Source organism: Mirounga angustirostris, unplaced genomic scaffold, assembly GCF_029215605.1.
Source record: "Mirounga angustirostris isolate CCGP_5_RB_7025 unplaced genomic scaffold, mMirAng1.0.hap1 SCAF_8, whole genome shotgun sequence".
Classification (NCBI taxonomy): domain Eukaryota; kingdom Metazoa; phylum Chordata; class Mammalia; order Carnivora; family Phocidae; genus Mirounga; species Mirounga angustirostris.
The window spans coordinates 7,548,135-7,566,888 of NW_026991716.1; the positions used below are offsets into that span (position 1 = coordinate 7,548,135).

Genomic DNA, 18,754 nt, shown 5'->3' on the forward strand with positions numbered 1-18,754 from the left:
GAACCCTCACTGCGAGGGTATTAAAGCATCAAAGTAGTTATTGTAAGAGTGGGTTCCTTCTATCCCCACAGTTTAAAAGACATCACCACCTGTCATTCACCTGTGTTATTTTTGTTTTGTTTTGATTTTTTTCTCCTGTTTTCTTTTTTCTTCTTATTGGTGAACTCTCTCCAGCACTCTTCAGATAAGTCAGGTAATTTCAGTAGAGTGCCCTAGGCTTAGCGAGAGGAAAATGGGGAAGCACAATGCATTGGTGGGCACAGGCTGAGGCTCAACAGGGTTGGGCTCCCTTCTCTGATGTCCTGTTTCACACGGGGGAGCCGGGGAAGCCTCTGCAGCTCAGTTCCCTTTCCTGTTACACAATGAATGGTGTGTCTGGGGGACATGGCAAGCTCTGGGCTCTCCCACTCAGAGGAGAATGCGAAGAACCGCCGAGGCCAAGGTATGAAGGTCTTGTCCAAGCATCAAAGGAAGACTCTTCAAGCTCTTCCTTTCAGATGGCACGAGTCTTTTCCTCTTGCATACCTTGGCTTCTTTCTTTCGTTTGCTCTGTTCTCCTTTGGATTGCCTTCTCCCTTGGTGTGGGTATGACAGGGCTGGATGATTCCCAGCTTCTCTACAGCAGAGAAGTGAGTGCCTTTCTTTGGGACAAACTCTCACCCTTGAAGTTCATTTAGTTTGTCATCTTCCACAGCCTCTCCTGACCAGAATGTTAAGACTTGGAAGGTCGAGGCTATAGAGTGGGCTCTGTAATTTATTTTTCAAAGAAGGCCCTTCCTTTATCCATTCTTGATTCACTCATTTACTGAAATGTAATGAGTGAATGGGTAGGGTACACCCAGAGATGGAAATGACAAGGTCCTTGCCTTGTAAAGATGACAATGGAGGAGGGAAGGCCAACATTACAGATATCTGACAACGAGAGTTTTAAAAGGGTAACATCATGACAATCAGAACTTGTTATCACTCCAACCACAATCTATGAACTAAACAGCTGGTGTTTTTCCAGGTAAAGTGTAAAGTTATGTTTAGCAACTTCTGCTGATTTTCAGAGCTCTCCTGGAGCATGCATTTGGAGGTCAACAACTCCCCCACTACTTTAGATACTGAGCAGAAGGATTTGCTATAAATGCAGCATTCGCTTCTGTAACCTTGCAATTAACTGAAGTGCTGAATTTATTCCAAGAGGTACTTTATTCAGTCATCTCAGAGTCTATGCATGATCTTCCCCCTTACGTTTACTCCCTACTTGAATTTTGCTGATTCTAGTACTATGGTTCCCTTGGTCCTCGAGATTTTTTTCAAACCACACATCTAGCATATCGCCTGGTGGATGCCCACCTTTACTTCAAATGCAGCAGGACTTACCATATTTGATTTTTACAGAGAAGTCACTTGCTTTTTTGAAGTGTTGGGTCAAAGGGTTACGTATAAATTGACATACGTGCAACTTATTTTTCAATAGCAAATCTTAACTGTCCCCACTGTCCAAAGTACTAAAGTTAACCTATTAATTATATACCTTTACTAAAAAGATCTGGCTAGAGAATATGTGAAAAACAAAACTGAAACTGCTGAATTTCTTCACTGTATATTTATAATTAACAATCAGACTGCTACCGAATCTGTTTTCAGAATTTCTAAAATATGCTGCTGATATGAGGGAGGCTTTTCAGCACAACTTCAACAAATACAGGCCTCAAATCAAATCAACAAAAACAATCTTTGCAATTGTTGACTTTTCATTGGGATTTGTGCATTAAATTTTAGCAGCTATGCTTGCTTTTAGATTTGGGAATGTTTTTTTCCTGCACAAAGTAACTGTAAAGAACACAACTGATAAAAATGTAAGTGCCTCTTTCTACACTTTGTACATGATTTTCAAAGAGCAGTTATTAGTTTTCTTATCCATAACTATGGGTCCAATGTAATTATTTTATTCCTCAAACAGCTGTCATGGATCCTGGCATGCACTTTTTCATTTAAATATCCCTATTTCTTGCTCATATTTACTGTGGCAATTGTCATCCAATGCCAGATATTTGTACACATGCCCATTTTTCTAGTTTCATGGTAAGCTCCTTGAGGGTAAGTACCTGACCCGGGGAAGGGATACAAATGAGACCAGGCATCTCCCATTGCCACAACCCCTTCGTGTTCACAGTGACCACAAGAGAATCAAGGAGAGGAATACCAAGCTCTGTAGGAATACCTAGAGAGCTAGGATTGCACTTCATCCCTAACTGTCTCCAGACAAAGGGAGGAGATTTAAAATATCCTCAAACTTACAGCCCAGTACCCTTACTGATAGGGCTCACAGCAGTTCGGATAACGTGCTCACAACCGGTTGCAAAATTAATGCAATGTCTTAGCATGCCTAAACTAGACTAGACCAGGTACTGAGTAAAGGAACTGAGGCAAATTTATGCAAAGGGAGTCTGAGGGGCTGCAAAGAAGAAACAAAGAACTGTGACGAGATGGCATGCGCTAGAAAATCCAAGCAACGTTAACTGAGAGCAAGCAAAAACAAGATGTGCAGACTGACGGAAGAGGATTTGAAATTCTCCACTTATTCTTAGTAACATGGGACCACAATAAATAAATAAATAAAGTGCAAGAGGTTTTAAATGTAATCCGTGTGCTGAGGCTGAGGCTGCCACATTGTCTTGGACTGGTTCGTGTCTGTGTCAGCAGGGAAATGGGGTGCTTTTCCTTACCTCCAGATGCTCTAAAATATAGGGTGGATTTGTCATGCCAAGCCTCAGCATTGCTCCCTCAGGAATCACTTCAACCAGTTGCCACAGCAGTGCGGGGAGATTGGTGCCAATGTCCCTGCCGTAAGCCCCTGTGTCTTCACTGGTCAACCATATCTCACAAACACCCTCTGTGAATCAAAGGAGATAATTAACAAATCTGTTGCAGAGCTGTTTCCCTCATCATACAGCTGTTCACTCTTTTTAATGCAGTATTACTCAACACCATTATGCAGGCAGTCTGGGTATTCAATTGCAGAAAAAAAGCAGCTTATCCCATGGTGGCACTGGGTTATTAAGTTCATTTTATGAACACCAGAGAGTTACAACAATGCTGTAAATTATCGGTGAGTTCTATGGAGTGATTAACATTCACAGCCAATCAGTTCAACCGTGCTTCCTCCAAGGCACTTTGATCAGGACTAAAGCGACAATCCCATCACAATGAATACCTATTTTATTGAGCACCGTAAGCCTTGGAACTGAAACAGTCACTGAACAGAATAGGTACCATCAGGAGTTAACTCACTAATCAGTCTGTCAACAACCCAAAGGAAAATGTCAAGTGTAGTTAAGGTTTAACTCACAAATTATTAATTATGAGGTACCCATTTCTCCTGCGGTAACTATTCTAATTTGTTTTCTTTATTCAATTAAGAGTAGAGTGCTCTGTATTGCTGCACTTAAGGAAGTTGGCTGCTGTATAAACTAAGTATTTGTGCCGAAGAACCTGTTTACTGACAGCGTGCATCCTATTTTCCATCCATCAGACTTTAGGAGAATGTCTGTATGTTTTGTTGTTATTGTTATTATAAGGAATCCTGACTTCAAATATTATGGCCTGCAATAACATCCTTCCAAAAATCAGAAAGAAATATGTCTGGATAATCTAGTATTATTTAAAATGAATAAAAGAGAGTTAGCAAGAGCCACCCAGGTTTTCAGAACCTTTCTGAAAGCATATTCGATTAAAGGATTAGCCTGTTTTAAAAGGCCAAATGATTCACACAAAGCTAAGACCAACAATCAAATAGCCCTGTGAGATTTGTTCATGCTGAAGTGATTTGTTGCTTCAGAAGAACCTCAGCACACACACCAGGCCCACAAAAACGACAGCCTGACCCGAAAGTATACTTTTCTAGAAAGAGTCTTCAAATTATAATTTTAAATTGTCTTTAGTTGATGGAAGAGAAGAATTTTAAAAATACATTTAAAGAGTCTTAGCCAAGAGAGACAACAAATAAAACATGTGGCTTTTGGTGAATGTGAACTTAAAAACTTACAGAAAAGAGAAGCGAAAAGTAAAGGCCTTTACTCTCTTTAATGCCTTCCACAGAGGTGGAAAAATATACATGAAGCTGAGATCTCCAATAACTATTCTTTCCTCTAGAATAAGAGATATATTTACTTTCCCAAAAACCAGCCAAACCACATAACAACATGTTTCACTTTTCCCTACGGGTCTATCTTTCTGAGACATGCACATCCTCACACACACCCATACAACACAGAAAATACGAGGATAGGAATAAAATTTTAGTTTCCTGAAATTAAAGAATAACTTAGCATAGAGAACTGGAGGTATCAAAAAAAAAAAACAAAAAAAAAAAACCCAGCCCTATTTAAAAAGTTGGAGATGTTTTCAGTATCTGCAAATCATCAGTGCTACAGAATATATGGGTTTTCTTTATTTCAATTAAACATGTAGTTCCAGAAATCAATAAAAATTTGCTTAGTTTTAATCATTTAATAAAAAGTTTTCTCTTCAAAAGAAATAGTCTGCCATGTTCATAGGTTACCTTTGTAGTCTGACAATTTTATAAATACTCTCCGTACATGGAGTAAATATTTTTCTATTTTAAAAAGAAGGGTTGCAATTAGTGGTATCATCTTTATTTGAATATCACATATACCATCATACAGTGGACTCCTACAACCTTTTTTTGGGGGGGGGGGTGTTTTTAAACTTATCACAAAATCCACTCCAGGAAAAGAGACGGCTAAAGTAACAACATATATGGATTTTAAAACACTCTGAAAGAGGTTATAAAAACAGGACATTATCCATGATTTTCCAGTTACTGGCACTTGAGCAACACAATATGAATATTTTAAAATGAACAGAATAATTTTAATTTATAATTTTTCCATCCAAATGGTTCCATGTTACGCCTTATGTAGGGAGAGCGAGTTCCTGGAACAGTGCCTTGCTGTTGCTAGATGAATATAGAAGGGGGAAGATCACTATGAATAGGAATGGAGATAACATCCATGCAGAAAACCATGGATAGGTGGGGACCAATAGCCCCCTGGTGGGCTGAAACTTCAAATTAAATCACATAAAGAGGAAGCAGCTGTAACACTAAATCAGCAACAACAGGAATAATGGTCTTGATGTCTCCAAGATCAAGGCTGCTAAAATGCTCTATATAATAGCAACCTGGGTTAAAACACAATGAAATGAGAGCACATGTGCAAAATGTGAAATCCCAGGACTTTCGGAGAATTGGGCCTTGCCAATTCTATCCCCTAATTTGTCAGAGATGGTTTTGCTCTTAATCAATGTGAGAAAGTCAGATTTTGCAAGGTTCTATCTCAAGAATTCCAATGAGTTCTGATCCTTCAAGTCGTTAGGATATAGAAAGTCATTTCATACAAACGGTGAAGCTAAATGCAGAATCCCCATCCTGACATCCTTTTCTCTGGGAAGTCCTGTGATTACTCACTGTGCAAGCAGTTCCTGTCAGGTCAGCTTGCATATGAATTCACCAGGGAAAGTGAAGGCTGCAGTCTGTGATCACTAATGGAGACTGGGACACACGCATGCTTCTAGCTGCACACTTAATTGGCTATACTTATGGACAGAAGGGCTTGCCTAAACAGCTTCCCTCCTTAAGGACTTCAGTTATGAGCTATACTCCTTTGCACATTCATTTCTTTATTGGTCTATCAAACATTTATTAAGCCCTTACCTACTATGTGCCCTGCATCAATTCCAGCTCATGACAGATATGGATTCATCATTAAGCTTCTGTGAGCTCACACTGGCTATTATCCAGGAGCTGGCAACGGGACATTAACAGACACCCTGGGAACTTCACATACATCCCTATCAGTGGTGGTGGAGGCGGAGGGGGTGGGGACTGGAGAACACAGCCTCAGAAACCAGAATGAGAGGCGAGCTGGGCTGGCTCAGAGTGAGGATGATGTCAGCTACAATGAGATAGGCCCAGTCTGCACTCCAACGTGGACTTTGATGAATACGTGTCAGAAAAACAAACACACAAAAATAAAAAAGAGACGCAAGCAGGAAGAACTGAGATAAGAGTAGTGAATGCTCAGTAAAAACTCCCAGGCCTGTAAAAATAAATACGTGCAAAAAAAGAAAGTAGGAGGTGGAAAAGTGGGAGACAGAAATTAGCTTTTTATAAGCATTGGAGGAAAGATTTCACTTTTTCCATCTGATCTGATTTTTTTCATCCATCTGATTTTTGTTTGTTTTCCTGAAATTGTCCATTTTGCCTTTTCTAATGAACATAAGGTTCATCAAATCATCTACCTTCCTTTTGTTGTTGTTAATTCTGGTGAAAAGATGGGCAAATACTAGGAAGGAATGAAATGCATCTTACCAGGGAAAATCCTCTAAACAGTTCAATTATTCGAATCCATTCTCATTTTACCCAAGTAATTACAGATCAGCCTATACTTGAAACACATGGTATTTTTTCCCCAAATGGAGAACAACCTCCACAGCTGGACTCTGGTCTCTGCTCCACAGTAATTTGAGAGGACAGAGGACAGAAAAAGGAGAAGACATAAAAGGTTCACAATAAAAGATAATATCCTCAAATAAAAGAGTCTCACAACAAAGAAAATCCTTTTTGAAAAATCAAACTTTGCCAAAACTCAATTTCAAAAGCTTAGGACTCACTGTAACTTGTCCTATGTAGGGGCTTCACTTCAACAGATGAAAATGTGGGCAAAAACTGATTTCATCTAATCAGAGAACTGACTTTTTCCTCCAGTGGCTCTTGCTTCATCGTTTGGAAAATTTCTACCATACTAAGGTGATTCATTTATTCCACTGGGAGTAGAGTCTCTAAAAGTAAGGATTACAAAAACAGGAAAACTGTAAACAGTGATTAATGGGATCGAAAGTTTAAGAGGACCAGATAGCCAGAAAATCTTTATCCATGACACAGAATAAAAAAGTCACCTCAAAATCTGCTAAGTCTTTCTTCCTCAGAACATGCTTGCTCTCCTCTTATCCTTCTCTCTTGCTCCTTTCATTCCTGCCCTTGCCCTCCCCTTCCTTCTCTTTCTCCACCATCCCATTCCATCATTCAATCTCCATCTTCCTCAAAGGCCAATAAGGAATATGAATTAAACATACATTATGTTGTATTTATTTAATATGCATTCAATTCTCTGCTCTTAATTCCTGATGCTCTCTTTTAAGGGTGACAAGGGCATATTAATTAGATTTTTATGGGTTTTTGTTTTTTCTTAAAAAAAAAACACTTAGAAAATTCACAAATAACTATGACTCTTATTACGCATTTGAAGAGTCATGAAAATTTCGTCAATGGTGATGCTTTTAAGTAATAATATATATATAGACAGTCCTCCACCTAATTAATCTATTCACTTAATAGGGAATTAGACAATATATCTTCTTCGGTCCCTCCTAATACTATTATTGGATGCTCAAGAGTTTTATAAAAAACTCTTTTCAATTAAAAAAAAAAAAACAACCCTAAAGTGACAATATTATTAAAGATAGCATCATAACAGGACCAACCATGGCTATCCTGGATAAAACAAGGACATACCACCGATAAAGACAAGTATTAATTACCTAATTCTTCAACTATAACATTTATACTATCTTTGCAAACTAACAAAAGTTACCAGAGGCATGAAGGTGTTTTTTTGCTAACTTTTTATTTTGAACAATGTTACATTTATAGAAAAATATCAACAGTAGTACACCTAATACCCATATCTCCTTCACTCAGACTCCGGAACAACAGTTTGCCACATTTGTGAGTGCACTCACTCTCTCTCTCTCTCTCCATACGGATAAGCACACATGGTTGTTTTTTTTTGTTTTTTTCCGAGAATTGGTTGCAGACATTGTGACACTTTAAATCTAGATATGTCAGCACGTACCTTCCAAGACCAAGAACATTCTCTCTCATAACCATAATACAATCACTGCCCTTGGCAAACCTAACACTGGACATCACTCTCACTGCAGCCAAACTGAATTTCCTGCTGCAAGTCCTGCAGCACAGGACTCTGTGCTTTGGCATATGCTCTTCCCTCTAAAATGTCTTCCACTCTTCTTTGCATCATGAATACAAATTAAGGGAAATTTTCTTGACCATCCAGACTAATTTAGATGCTCCTCTTCTGTGCTCCCAAGCATCTTGTGTAATATTTTGTATCACAATGCATTATAGTTAGTGGTTTGTTTCTTTCCCCTGATACGATATAAGCATCCCCAGGCAGGTGCCAAAACCTTACTAATACATATATGCCTAAGAATTACTACACTGCATAACACACAGGAAGCACTCAATAAATTTTTTGGTTCCATATACATGCGGATGTACATAGAGTGTGTGGACAGGAGTATACTAGGTTCTGTATTAGGCAGCAAGGAAATAACAAATTAAATTTTCTTTGGACAATATGGAAATGCAGCTTGAATGTGGCCAAGTGTGTTGCATGGGCTCTTAAATTCTCCATAAGCTTAGCAGTCTTGCTTAAAGTTCCCTATTACCCGATAGTGATAGCTGGATAGCACAGCAAGTAAATACAAACTATTTTTTTTTTTTATTTAAAAGTAAGATTTTCCACTTATAGGTAAGTTCGGATAGATCAATTATCCACAAGACAATTAAACTTTAAAATTAGCATTTTTATTGCTTTAATATCAAGAGTTAGCAGAGTATTTGAGAGCATCCTGTCCTCTGTGATCACAGCACTACACGGAAAAGAAGCTGTTGACATAAATTGATCATGTTGTCGCTAAACAAAAGCAACCTGTTTAATTTATTTCTTTTGAAAGGTCATAATCAGAGAGAATACTGTTTATTTTCATACTTCTACAAGAATCTGGAAATAATGGAAAGCTAAAAACAAACTAAACACCACAAAAGGATGACATACTTTCTGAAAACAAGGCATCTGACTCCCCAGGCTCCAAAATCGGCAATAAGCCTCAACGAGGCAGATTGAGTTCATCCTCTTAATCCCACAGTGTGTTTTATGCCATATATGGTCTTTTCTAATACCCCTAGAGAGGATACAGACAGGAGTGTCTATGAATGGGCCCTCTGGTATTTTAACAGGATATGTGGGAAGATGTTATATTGTCTTTAAAAAAATAACAAGAGCCTCAACTTCCAGAAGTCCAAATATTACAGATACAAAAGGAAGTCGGAAGAGGGAAAAAAGAAAGGAACAAGATGCCTACAACACAGTACCTTGTGTTCAGAAAAAGATTAGTATCAGGTGATCATGGGGATGGATAAAAATTGCTCTGGATTCCAAGACTAAGTTAAAGAGTTACAGAATAGTTTAGAGCATAAAGGAAACTAAAGAAGCAAAGCATTTTGTATTACTTGGGCCAATGAACCCAATTACAGAATGAAGGACAAATAGAACTTAAATTTTAAAAGGACAGAATATCTTTACGACTGATGTTTTATGGTCCTAAAAGGTCTTTCTCAAAAGTGAACTCCACCAAATCTATAGTCAAATAGGACCAGAAATTCTGCAGTTACCATTAGGGAAATTTGACTTTGAATATAAAACTTAAAAATTAATAATTTCAAATGCTTAAACAGCAGGTACAGTTTTCCACTTTCTATTACATTCTTATATTCAGTTTGAAGGTGCAGCAGGTGGACAGCTTAGGTGTCCTAATACAAATAAAGCAACATCCATCCATCCATTCATCGCTCATTCTTCATCTAGCAAGTATCTGTTGAGCATTATAATGTGCCAGACACTGTGCTAGATCTTAAATGAAATTTATTCATGTGAGGTATACAATAAACTAAAAGATGAATAATATACTGTCAAGTATAAGTAAGTGCTATAAAATGTTTAAAAGAAGGATAAAGAATGAGCGATAAAGTGGTTGGGTCAGGACGTTGTTATTTTTGACGAGGAGTAGCTGAGGAAGACTCGGGATGACACGAACCCTGAATGAACCAAGGCGTTAAGTGCACCATGTGCATTTAGCTGCAGGCAGGGCACTTGCAGCAGAGGAAATTAAGATCCAGCATCAGCATGTTTATCGTTCCCAAGCAACCACAACGAGGTCAGTGTGGCTGGGGTGAAGTGGTGGAAGAGAGGAATTTGTGGTGAAAAAGAATTATAAGATGGGAGCCAGTGGGGGCATAAGTGGTTGCAGGAGGTTCAAGCTCACCAAGCAGAGCTAAGGGAACAAAAATTACATGCTGATAACCTATTCACTGTCATAGGCAATGAATATGCAACATGTATATTATACTTGCTAGTGAAAGCTCTCAATAACTCTGTGCTTTAAGATATTTTCGTGTTTAAGCTCATGAATATTCGGTGCCATTTCAGAATTCTCAAATCACTATATTTGGTATATAAGTAGAAACAGGAAAAGGAGTAACAGATAATGTCAATGTCCAGTCTGTCTAAAAAAATTACTTTCTTTTGCTCTTTTTTTAGAGGGACTATTATAATTGACCAAAATGCCTGAAATCAGACTCACAAAATTAAATAGAAACAAGTAAAAGGAACCTGAGACCAGTAACACATTTATGCCATCTAGTTGGCAGCACCTAGAGGGAAAGGAGGGAAAGGAGGTGGTGGTGATCTTTTATCTATTCTGTTTCATCTCCCTTCAACAGAGCCTAAGGATGACTAAGGAGCCCCCAGCTTCTCACTTCACATCATTTAAGTTGACATCCAACAAACCAACATTTGCCACAAACTCAGACAATCTTCAGAGTTTGAACCACTGCTACAATTTCAGAAGGAAGGACAAATAAGAACAAGTAAAAAAAATCCTTTCTTATGAGGCAGGAAAAGGAAAGGAAAAATTCGTTTTTCCTTCATTAAAGAAAAAAACAGGCTCATCCTCAAGAACCTACTACCCGCACACCAAGTAACTATAGTGATAAATAGCATAATTCAGGTCAGATTGGCTCTTTTTAGCTATCATACTTTGGCAACTGACCAAAAAGAGGGTTAAAATATTCCTGTAAATGTTTAAGTGTGCCCTTTTCAGGTCTGATGTTACGGAAATCTGAAGATATTTTTTTTTCTGGTGAATAAAAAGTAAAAAAAAAGGGGGGTCGGATGGTGAGCACTGTCCCTACATAATGAAAGAGTAAGGTGCAACTCTAAGACAAAAAAATATTTAAAAGTTTGGAAGGTCTATGGAGAAGCAGGTAGTTGTGCCCTAAGGAAAAAAGAATAATCAGATAGGAAGGTCTGATACATACCCCACATATCAAAGATTTAATGATCAGCTATCTTTTCAATTTAAAATTTCTAAAAAGAAAGCACTATAAACACTTGCAGGTGGTATTAATGAAAGGTGATTTTACCATCCATTATAGTAAAATAACATATATACCAATAACCAACTCTATAACTTGACCAAGCTATGCTAATCAAAATTATATCTACTGGGTGCCTGGGTGGCTCAGTCGTTAAGCATCTGCCTTCAGCTCAGGTCATGATCCCAGGGTGCTGGGATTGAGTCCCACATCGGGCTCCCTGCTCGGCGGGAAGCCTGCTTCTCCCTCTCACACTCCCCCTGCTTGTGTTCCCTCTCTCACTCTCTCTCTGTCAAATAAATAAATAAAATCTTTTAAAAAAAATTATATCTACTGATGGTGTTTCAGTGGAGGAATGTATAATATCCAGTATAAATTGTGAACTCTGGTCATACTGATGACAACACAAAATTTTAACTAAAAGGAAACACAGTGAGGACTTCCATTTCTACACACGAAGGATTAACTGTTACAGGAATTGCCTCAATGCTATAAACAACTAGAAAATTTGACAACGTGTATGAAATAACAATCATCAGACAAGTAATAACAGGTAGTGCAGGCCTGTGATTTTTGAAAGAAGCAGACAAGGTTAGTCCTATGATTACCCATCTTACTTCCTAAAGGCATTTTCTAAGCCACAGTGCGGAAAAGGGGAAAGCAAACAGAGCCCACTGATCTTGCTGAGTTTAGAAGAAAGAGACTGAAACTCAGAAAGCTGCAGTACACTGGGTTAAATATTATAGAAGAAAGAGTTGCAGAGAGATGGAGCTCCAAAGATCAGCTGAGGGCTCCCCTCAAGTTTTTGGCTGAATACTATCTGGACATGCATGAGAAGAAACTAAATCCCAAGGCTGGTTTGAAAGCATCACAGCGAAGCAGTGGGCCACACAAGTCTTAGAAGTCACGGAGGACCAGGAATGATTTGCGTTCCTAGAAGCCAACAGAAAGATCTTAGAATACATGACTGACCAGATAGAGTCCTTAGAAGGCTATTTTGCCTTAATAGTTGAGAAAAATTTGTGTTAAACTAGAACCTGCTCTGGGCCTATACTAACAAACCTTAAAAGAAAGCCTCAAAAGATCAAAGTAATTTCAAATAACTTAACTCTGTGAAAGAACAAAGTCCAAAACTTTTTAAAGGAAAACAACAAAATCCAATGTTCAACAACATGAAATTTAAAATGCCTAGCATCCAAACAAAAATTATCAGGCATGCAGACAGGAAAGAAAACACTATGTTTAAAATCAGGAAAAACATCAATCAATAGGAACAGAGTCATAAATTACAGAGATGATGAGATTAGGAGACAAGGACACTAAAACAGCTATTGTAAATGTGGTCCATATGCTCGGAAAATGTTCACATTATGAGAAAAGAAATAGAAGATATGAGAAAAAGACCCTATTGAAATTTCTAGAGATAAAGTTGAAGACCTAGTGACATAAACTATCCAAAATGAAGCAGAGAGAGAAAGAATGGAGAGTAAGAATGAACAGAGCAGAATCACACCAAACCAAATCACACAACACACATAATTAGATTCCCTGAAATAATGGCTGAATTATTTCCAAATTTGGTGAAATGTATAAGCCACAAATTCAAGAAACTCAATCAATCACAGTAAAATAAACATAAAGAGAAGCACACCAAAGTTCATTATAAACAAATTGCTTAAAAAAAAAAAAAAAGAGCAACATAAAGAAAATTTAAAAGCTGTTGAGGATGAAGGGGGTGAGGAAGACACTGCACAGAGGCACAAACACAGGAGAGAAAACTTCTTGTCAGCCAATGTGCAAACCAGAATGCAATGGAGAGACATCCTCAAAACTCTGAAAAACTACACTAGGATTTTGTATTCAATGAAAATACAACAACAACAAAAAGCTATTAATATGAGGGCAAAATAAAGACTGCAGACAAAGCTGAGGGAATTCATTACCAGCAGACCACTAGTCTAAAGAGTAAGAAAAAAAGATCTTTAAGCAGAAAAGAAATGATTCCAGATGGAAAGAAAAGCACCAGAAAATACACAAAGGAAAGAACAGTACCAGAAATTGGTAAATTTGTGGGTACACAGAAAAGCTATTTTTCTCACTTTTTATCAGTTCAAAATACAATTGACTGTTTAAAGCAAAAATAACACCAATATATTGTGGGGTCTATAAGCAAAAAAAAAAAAACAAAAACAATAATACAAAAAGGAGAAGGAAGGAGGAAATGGAAGTGTACAGTAATAAGGTTCTTATGCTATAGTGAAAGAGTGACATATTGTTTAAAGGTTGACTGGGATAAGTTAAATGTGTATATCTGAACCCTTGAGCAACCCACGATCAATCAATCAATCAGTCAAATAGAGGTATAGCTTACAAGGCATTAGTGGAGATAAAATGGAATCATAATACACAATCCAGAAGAAGACAGGAAAAATAGAAAGAAGAAATGATGGGAATTATAATGAACTATTGATGGAATCGTTGGAAAGATACACACAGCAGGCTTCAATATTATCTTTATTTTTTTTAAAGTCTGAATTAAATATGATAAAATGTTAAAAATAATTTTTTAAACTGAGTTAGCTTCTAATTAATTGTTTTATATATTTTTGAAATGTTTTATAATTTAAAATGTGAACGAGTATTAGTTCCTGTGATTAAATAAACATTAGTAAAGTCCATCTTTTTTTTTCTGTTTCATAAAACACTTGAAAGAAGATAAATCAACCAACGAAGTCAGTGTGTTTTAATTTAAGTGGTTATATAAGCATAATTAAGTGCAATGACCTTTATTAAATTCTACTATGTGAGGCTAATTTAGATAGCTAATATTCAGTATTTAAAAATAGAATGTTAACTCTCCTCTGGCCTAAGGGGAAAATGTGAATGCCATTTAAAGATAACTACCTCACAGGGGTAAAAATGATAATTTCTTACTTCTCCACTTTTCAAAGAAAGATAAAATACAGTTGTTTGGTGACACAGAGGAGAACAACAAACCAATACTCCACTGACCTCATCTTTTTCCTTGCCCCAATTATTCCAATTCAGGGCCCTCCAGTTCGTATCCAGATATGATGTAAGACTTTCATAATTCTATACTTCAGAGTGAATTAAGGTCACTTTTCTCTCTTCATGATCTATCAACTGGCCACTCACTGAAAACAGATTCCATTAGATCTTTTTTGTTTTGGGTAGTATGCCTAACACCGTGCATACCAGGGTAACTGATGGATGTATTTGAGTAAAAAACACAAAAATGATTGTAAAAATCACAATTGTCTAGTTAGAAAATGCAAGACTTTATCCACTTTATTTTATAAACAAAGACTCCGAAGATCAGAAAGATTAAGTGGACTTACCGAAAGTTATACAATAACCAGGAATAATAATAATAATAATAATAATAATAATAATAATAATAATAGCAGGGCAGGAATAAGAATTAATCTCTTAACTTCCAAGGAAGGAACTCGAACATAATACTTTTTATGCCAATTCATTGACTCAAAGACAACCTCTATACAACTTTGACTGTAATTATGGCAACGTGACAAGTACCAACTAAAATCTCAAAAGAAAGCAAGCTTTAGCAGCATTAGAAATAAGAAATGGCTGAAGAAAACCAAAACAATGCATAAATAACGAGATGCATTAAGAGTATAAGGCTGCACTAACCAATATGACAGCCATCAGTGTATGCGGCTAATGAGCGCTTAAAACATAATTAGTCCAAACTGACCTGTGCTGTAAGTGTACAAATGCTGAAGATGCAGTATGAAAAAAGAATGTAAATATTAAGAATTTTCATATTGACTATAAGTTGAAATGGTTACATATGCATACACTAGGTTAATTAAAATATCTTCTAAAATAGGGGCGCCTGGGTGGCTCAGTCGGTTAAGCGACTGCCTTCGGCTCAGGTCATGATCCCGGAGTCCCGGGATCGAGTCCCGCATCGGGCTCCCTGCTCGGCGGGGAGTCTGCTTCTCCCTCTGACCTTCCTCCCTCTCATGCTCTCTGTCTCTCATTTTCTCTCTCAAATAAATAAATAAAATCTTAAAAAAAAAAATCTTCTAAAATAAATTTAACCTCTATCTTCCAACGTTTCTTCACATGGCTACTAGAAAGTTTTAAATTATATACATGGCTCACATTACATTTTGATTGGACAGCACTGTTATAGACTATAGAACTGTCTACAATGAAGAACTGAAAGAATTAATATGAACTTTATTAACAAATTATACTTTCTCCGAAATAATCAAGAAAAACTAAATTCTTCAGTTAAATAACCTGATAGATATAAGATGCTATACCTTATATATTTTATACTTCATTTACATATGCTTGTTTCTATCTACTTGATTGTGTTGCTATATTTTAAGAAAACTGCAAAATATTAAAGTTAATAAATAAAAAATGACATTAAGAAACTCTCAATTCTGCAACCATTTTGTGTCATCATGTTTGAAGTCATCTTTGACTCGCACATTTTATATAGTTCACAATATTAAAAAAAAATACCAAGATCATTAATCTATTGAAAACTATACTTAGGGGTGGGGCGCCTGGGTGGCTCAGTCGTTGAGCGTCTGCCTTCAGCTCAGGTCATGATCCCGGGGTCCTGGGATTGAGCCCCACATCGGGCTCCCTGCTCCGCGGGAAGCCTGCTTCTCCCTCTCTCACTCCCCCTCCTTGTGTTCCCTCTCTTGCTGTGTCTCTGTCAAATAAATAAATCTTAAAAAAAAACAAAAACAAAAAAAAACTACACTTAGGGGCGCCTGTGCAGCTCCTTCGGTTAAGTGTCCACCTCAGGTCTTGATCTCAGGGTCTTGAGTTCAAGCCCTGCACTGGGCTCCACACTGGGTGTGGAGCCTACTTCAAAAACAAACACACAAAAAGCTACACTTAAAAAGTTTCCTGAATCCTTAATTCATCACTACCAAAATATATGTTCAATAATGTAGTTTTTATGCAAATAGCATTCCCAAGCATGAGATATTCAAAGATCTACAAATTGCCTCCAACAGTAAACCATTATTTATCTTATAACTTTAAAATGAGAAAACAAACATAGAAAATGGGTAAGATATGTAACCGGTCTACTGTTAACCGGGGCATGAGCTGAACAGGAAACTTTTTAAAAGCTCCCAATTTACAAGTCTGATTTACACAACTCTTCTTCTCTGAGAAAAAAGGAAGTATCATAACCAAACCACTTATACTAACTTAATAAAAACTAACATTTACTACCCCCCAGTAGCCCTCCATGAAACCGTTACAAAGAAACTCTCCACCTTTCCCTCCATTCCTCCAACCTACCTATCACTGTGGTATTGTCCAACTATGGAGAAATGATTTAAGAAGAAAACAGAGTACTTGCGGTAATTGCCCTGGCCCAAACTCAGCCCATTACAGCAAAATTATTGTTATTTTTTTATAAGTATATTGGTTAAGTTTTTTAAATGCTTTAATTTACTTCTACCAAGTCTGATAATCTCTTCCAGGAAACACCATTTTGATACTTCAAACCTGAGTTCACTTAAATATTCTATAAAACCCTTGTAAAAAAAAAATTATTCTCAATTGGAAATTCCCTCATTCTTTTGTGTTATTTCATGCGACTTCAGCTGGTGATGGATGAAGGTGAGGCCCCAGAGAGGGTCTCTTTCATTCACTGTTTATTTTAAAGATGACCAACAGTATCCATGCAGAGAAAATTACTCAGTGAATACAGACAGCAGGAAGGGGGAGCAGGCAGAAGGAAAAACAGAGAAAAGTGGCTTGTTCTAACATCCTATATAACTTATTTCTAATTATGTTTATTGTATATTGTCTCTCCACCCCACCCCCAACTAGAATGAAAGCTACAATAAGACTGAGATTTTCATCTGTCCTGCTCACTGATGCACCTCCTGCAACAGAACAGTGTCTGAGACACTGCCAAGTGGCCAATCTGGGACAATTTGAGCAATAATATAAATAATGGTAGTAATGAAATTCGAAGCACAGAATAAAATAAATATCCATGAGTCCACATTACATAAATAAGTAAAGGGAAAAGCACAGATATTCCTGATAATATAATTCCAATTACTAAACGTAAGAGAAAAGATAGAAAAGTCACCATTGGGCAAACACCATGGTAATAATCGTTGGAGGTAAGAATCATCAGTGCATGTTAAAGTTGGTGGTCAAGAGTTGAAGAGAGACAAGGTAACTGCACAGTCTTGAAGTTCATCCCTGCAAGGTACTTACTGAGGAAAAAAATGAACTTCATAGGGGAGAAACCTGGCAGACACCATCTTAACTGAGTAATAAAAATGAATCCCCCTGTAGTGAGACATCTCAACATCATGTACCTGGATGACCTGAAGAGTGTCCAGCACCACTTCAGTGGTACTCTTGCCAAAAATACATAATCTGAATTTAATCATGCAAAAGCATCACACAAACCCAAATTGAGAGAGGTTCTATAAAATAAATGGCCAGTACATATCCTTCAAAAATATCAATGTTATAAAAGACGAGGAAGGACAAGGTCCTGCCCCAGATGGGGGGTTAGGAGACTGGGGGGACATAATGACTACACATCAAACGGCCTCCTCAACTGGATGCTGAACCAGAAAAAGGAATTCAGTGGGACAATGGGATCAACGTTAGTTTTCTGGTATTGATCATTGTACTAGGGTCATGGAAGATAATTCACATTTAAGCAGGGTGGATGAGGGTAAATGCTAACTCTCTGTACTATTTTTGCAACATTACTGTAAGTCTGGATTATTTCAAAGTAAAAGTTAAGAAGCAAAAACATCGAGGCAAGGAACTGGTTACCAGGACAAAAGCCTATATATGAGAAGCCTTAGCAATGGCTAAGAATATTCTATACTCTTGAGGTATTAAACTTAGACATAACAAAGATAAAATATATTACACCTATATTTATTGTTATATGCATTAATACAAAAAGAAACTATGGGACGAGGTACAGTGGTGTAAAGGAATCAACACAGCATTTATATCTGAAGAAGAATCAAATCGCTGGCAGGTTGTCAACAAGCTCTTCCAGGTTAGAAGGCAGGGAAGCAGGTCAGGTGCAGCTTGAAGACTCCCAGCTCTGTACACCATACGGAACAGTTTTAACAGCGGAGGAAAGACAGCGGGAAGAAGGAGGGGGGAAAGTGTCTGGCCCCCTAATAATTACATTGCAATGTCGCCTTAGGAAACCATACTTCCTCATAATAGTTATCACTTAGAGAAGACTAAAGTTAAGGAATATTCATTACAAATTACAAGGCTATTAAAAGTCATTAGCAATTAAAAAAAAAGATGTTACACAGTTAATCTAATAAAAAGCATGTATAAAAACTGAATTAAATACAGGGTCTTTTTTTAATGCAATGACTTTATAATATGCCTTAAAGATCTATCCACGTAGAGAATGAG

General features: G+C 37.2%; 1 protein-coding gene across 6 annotated transcripts in view; it reads right to left on the reverse strand.

The window, feature by feature from the left end:
- CDKAL1 (CDK5 regulatory subunit associated protein 1 like 1) overlaps positions 1 to 18,754 on the reverse strand; it is a 662,439-nt gene that overhangs the window by 253,355 nt on the left and 390,330 nt on the right. For all 6 annotated transcript variants that reach the window (XM_054505708.2, XM_064597101.1, XM_045866302.3 and 3 more), the window contains one exon: positions 2,718 to 2,884. In XM_054505708.2, coding sequence (XP_054361683.1) covers positions 2,718 to 2,884 — 167 coding nt within the window. The remainder of the gene's footprint in view (positions 1 to 2,717; positions 2,885 to 18,754) is intronic.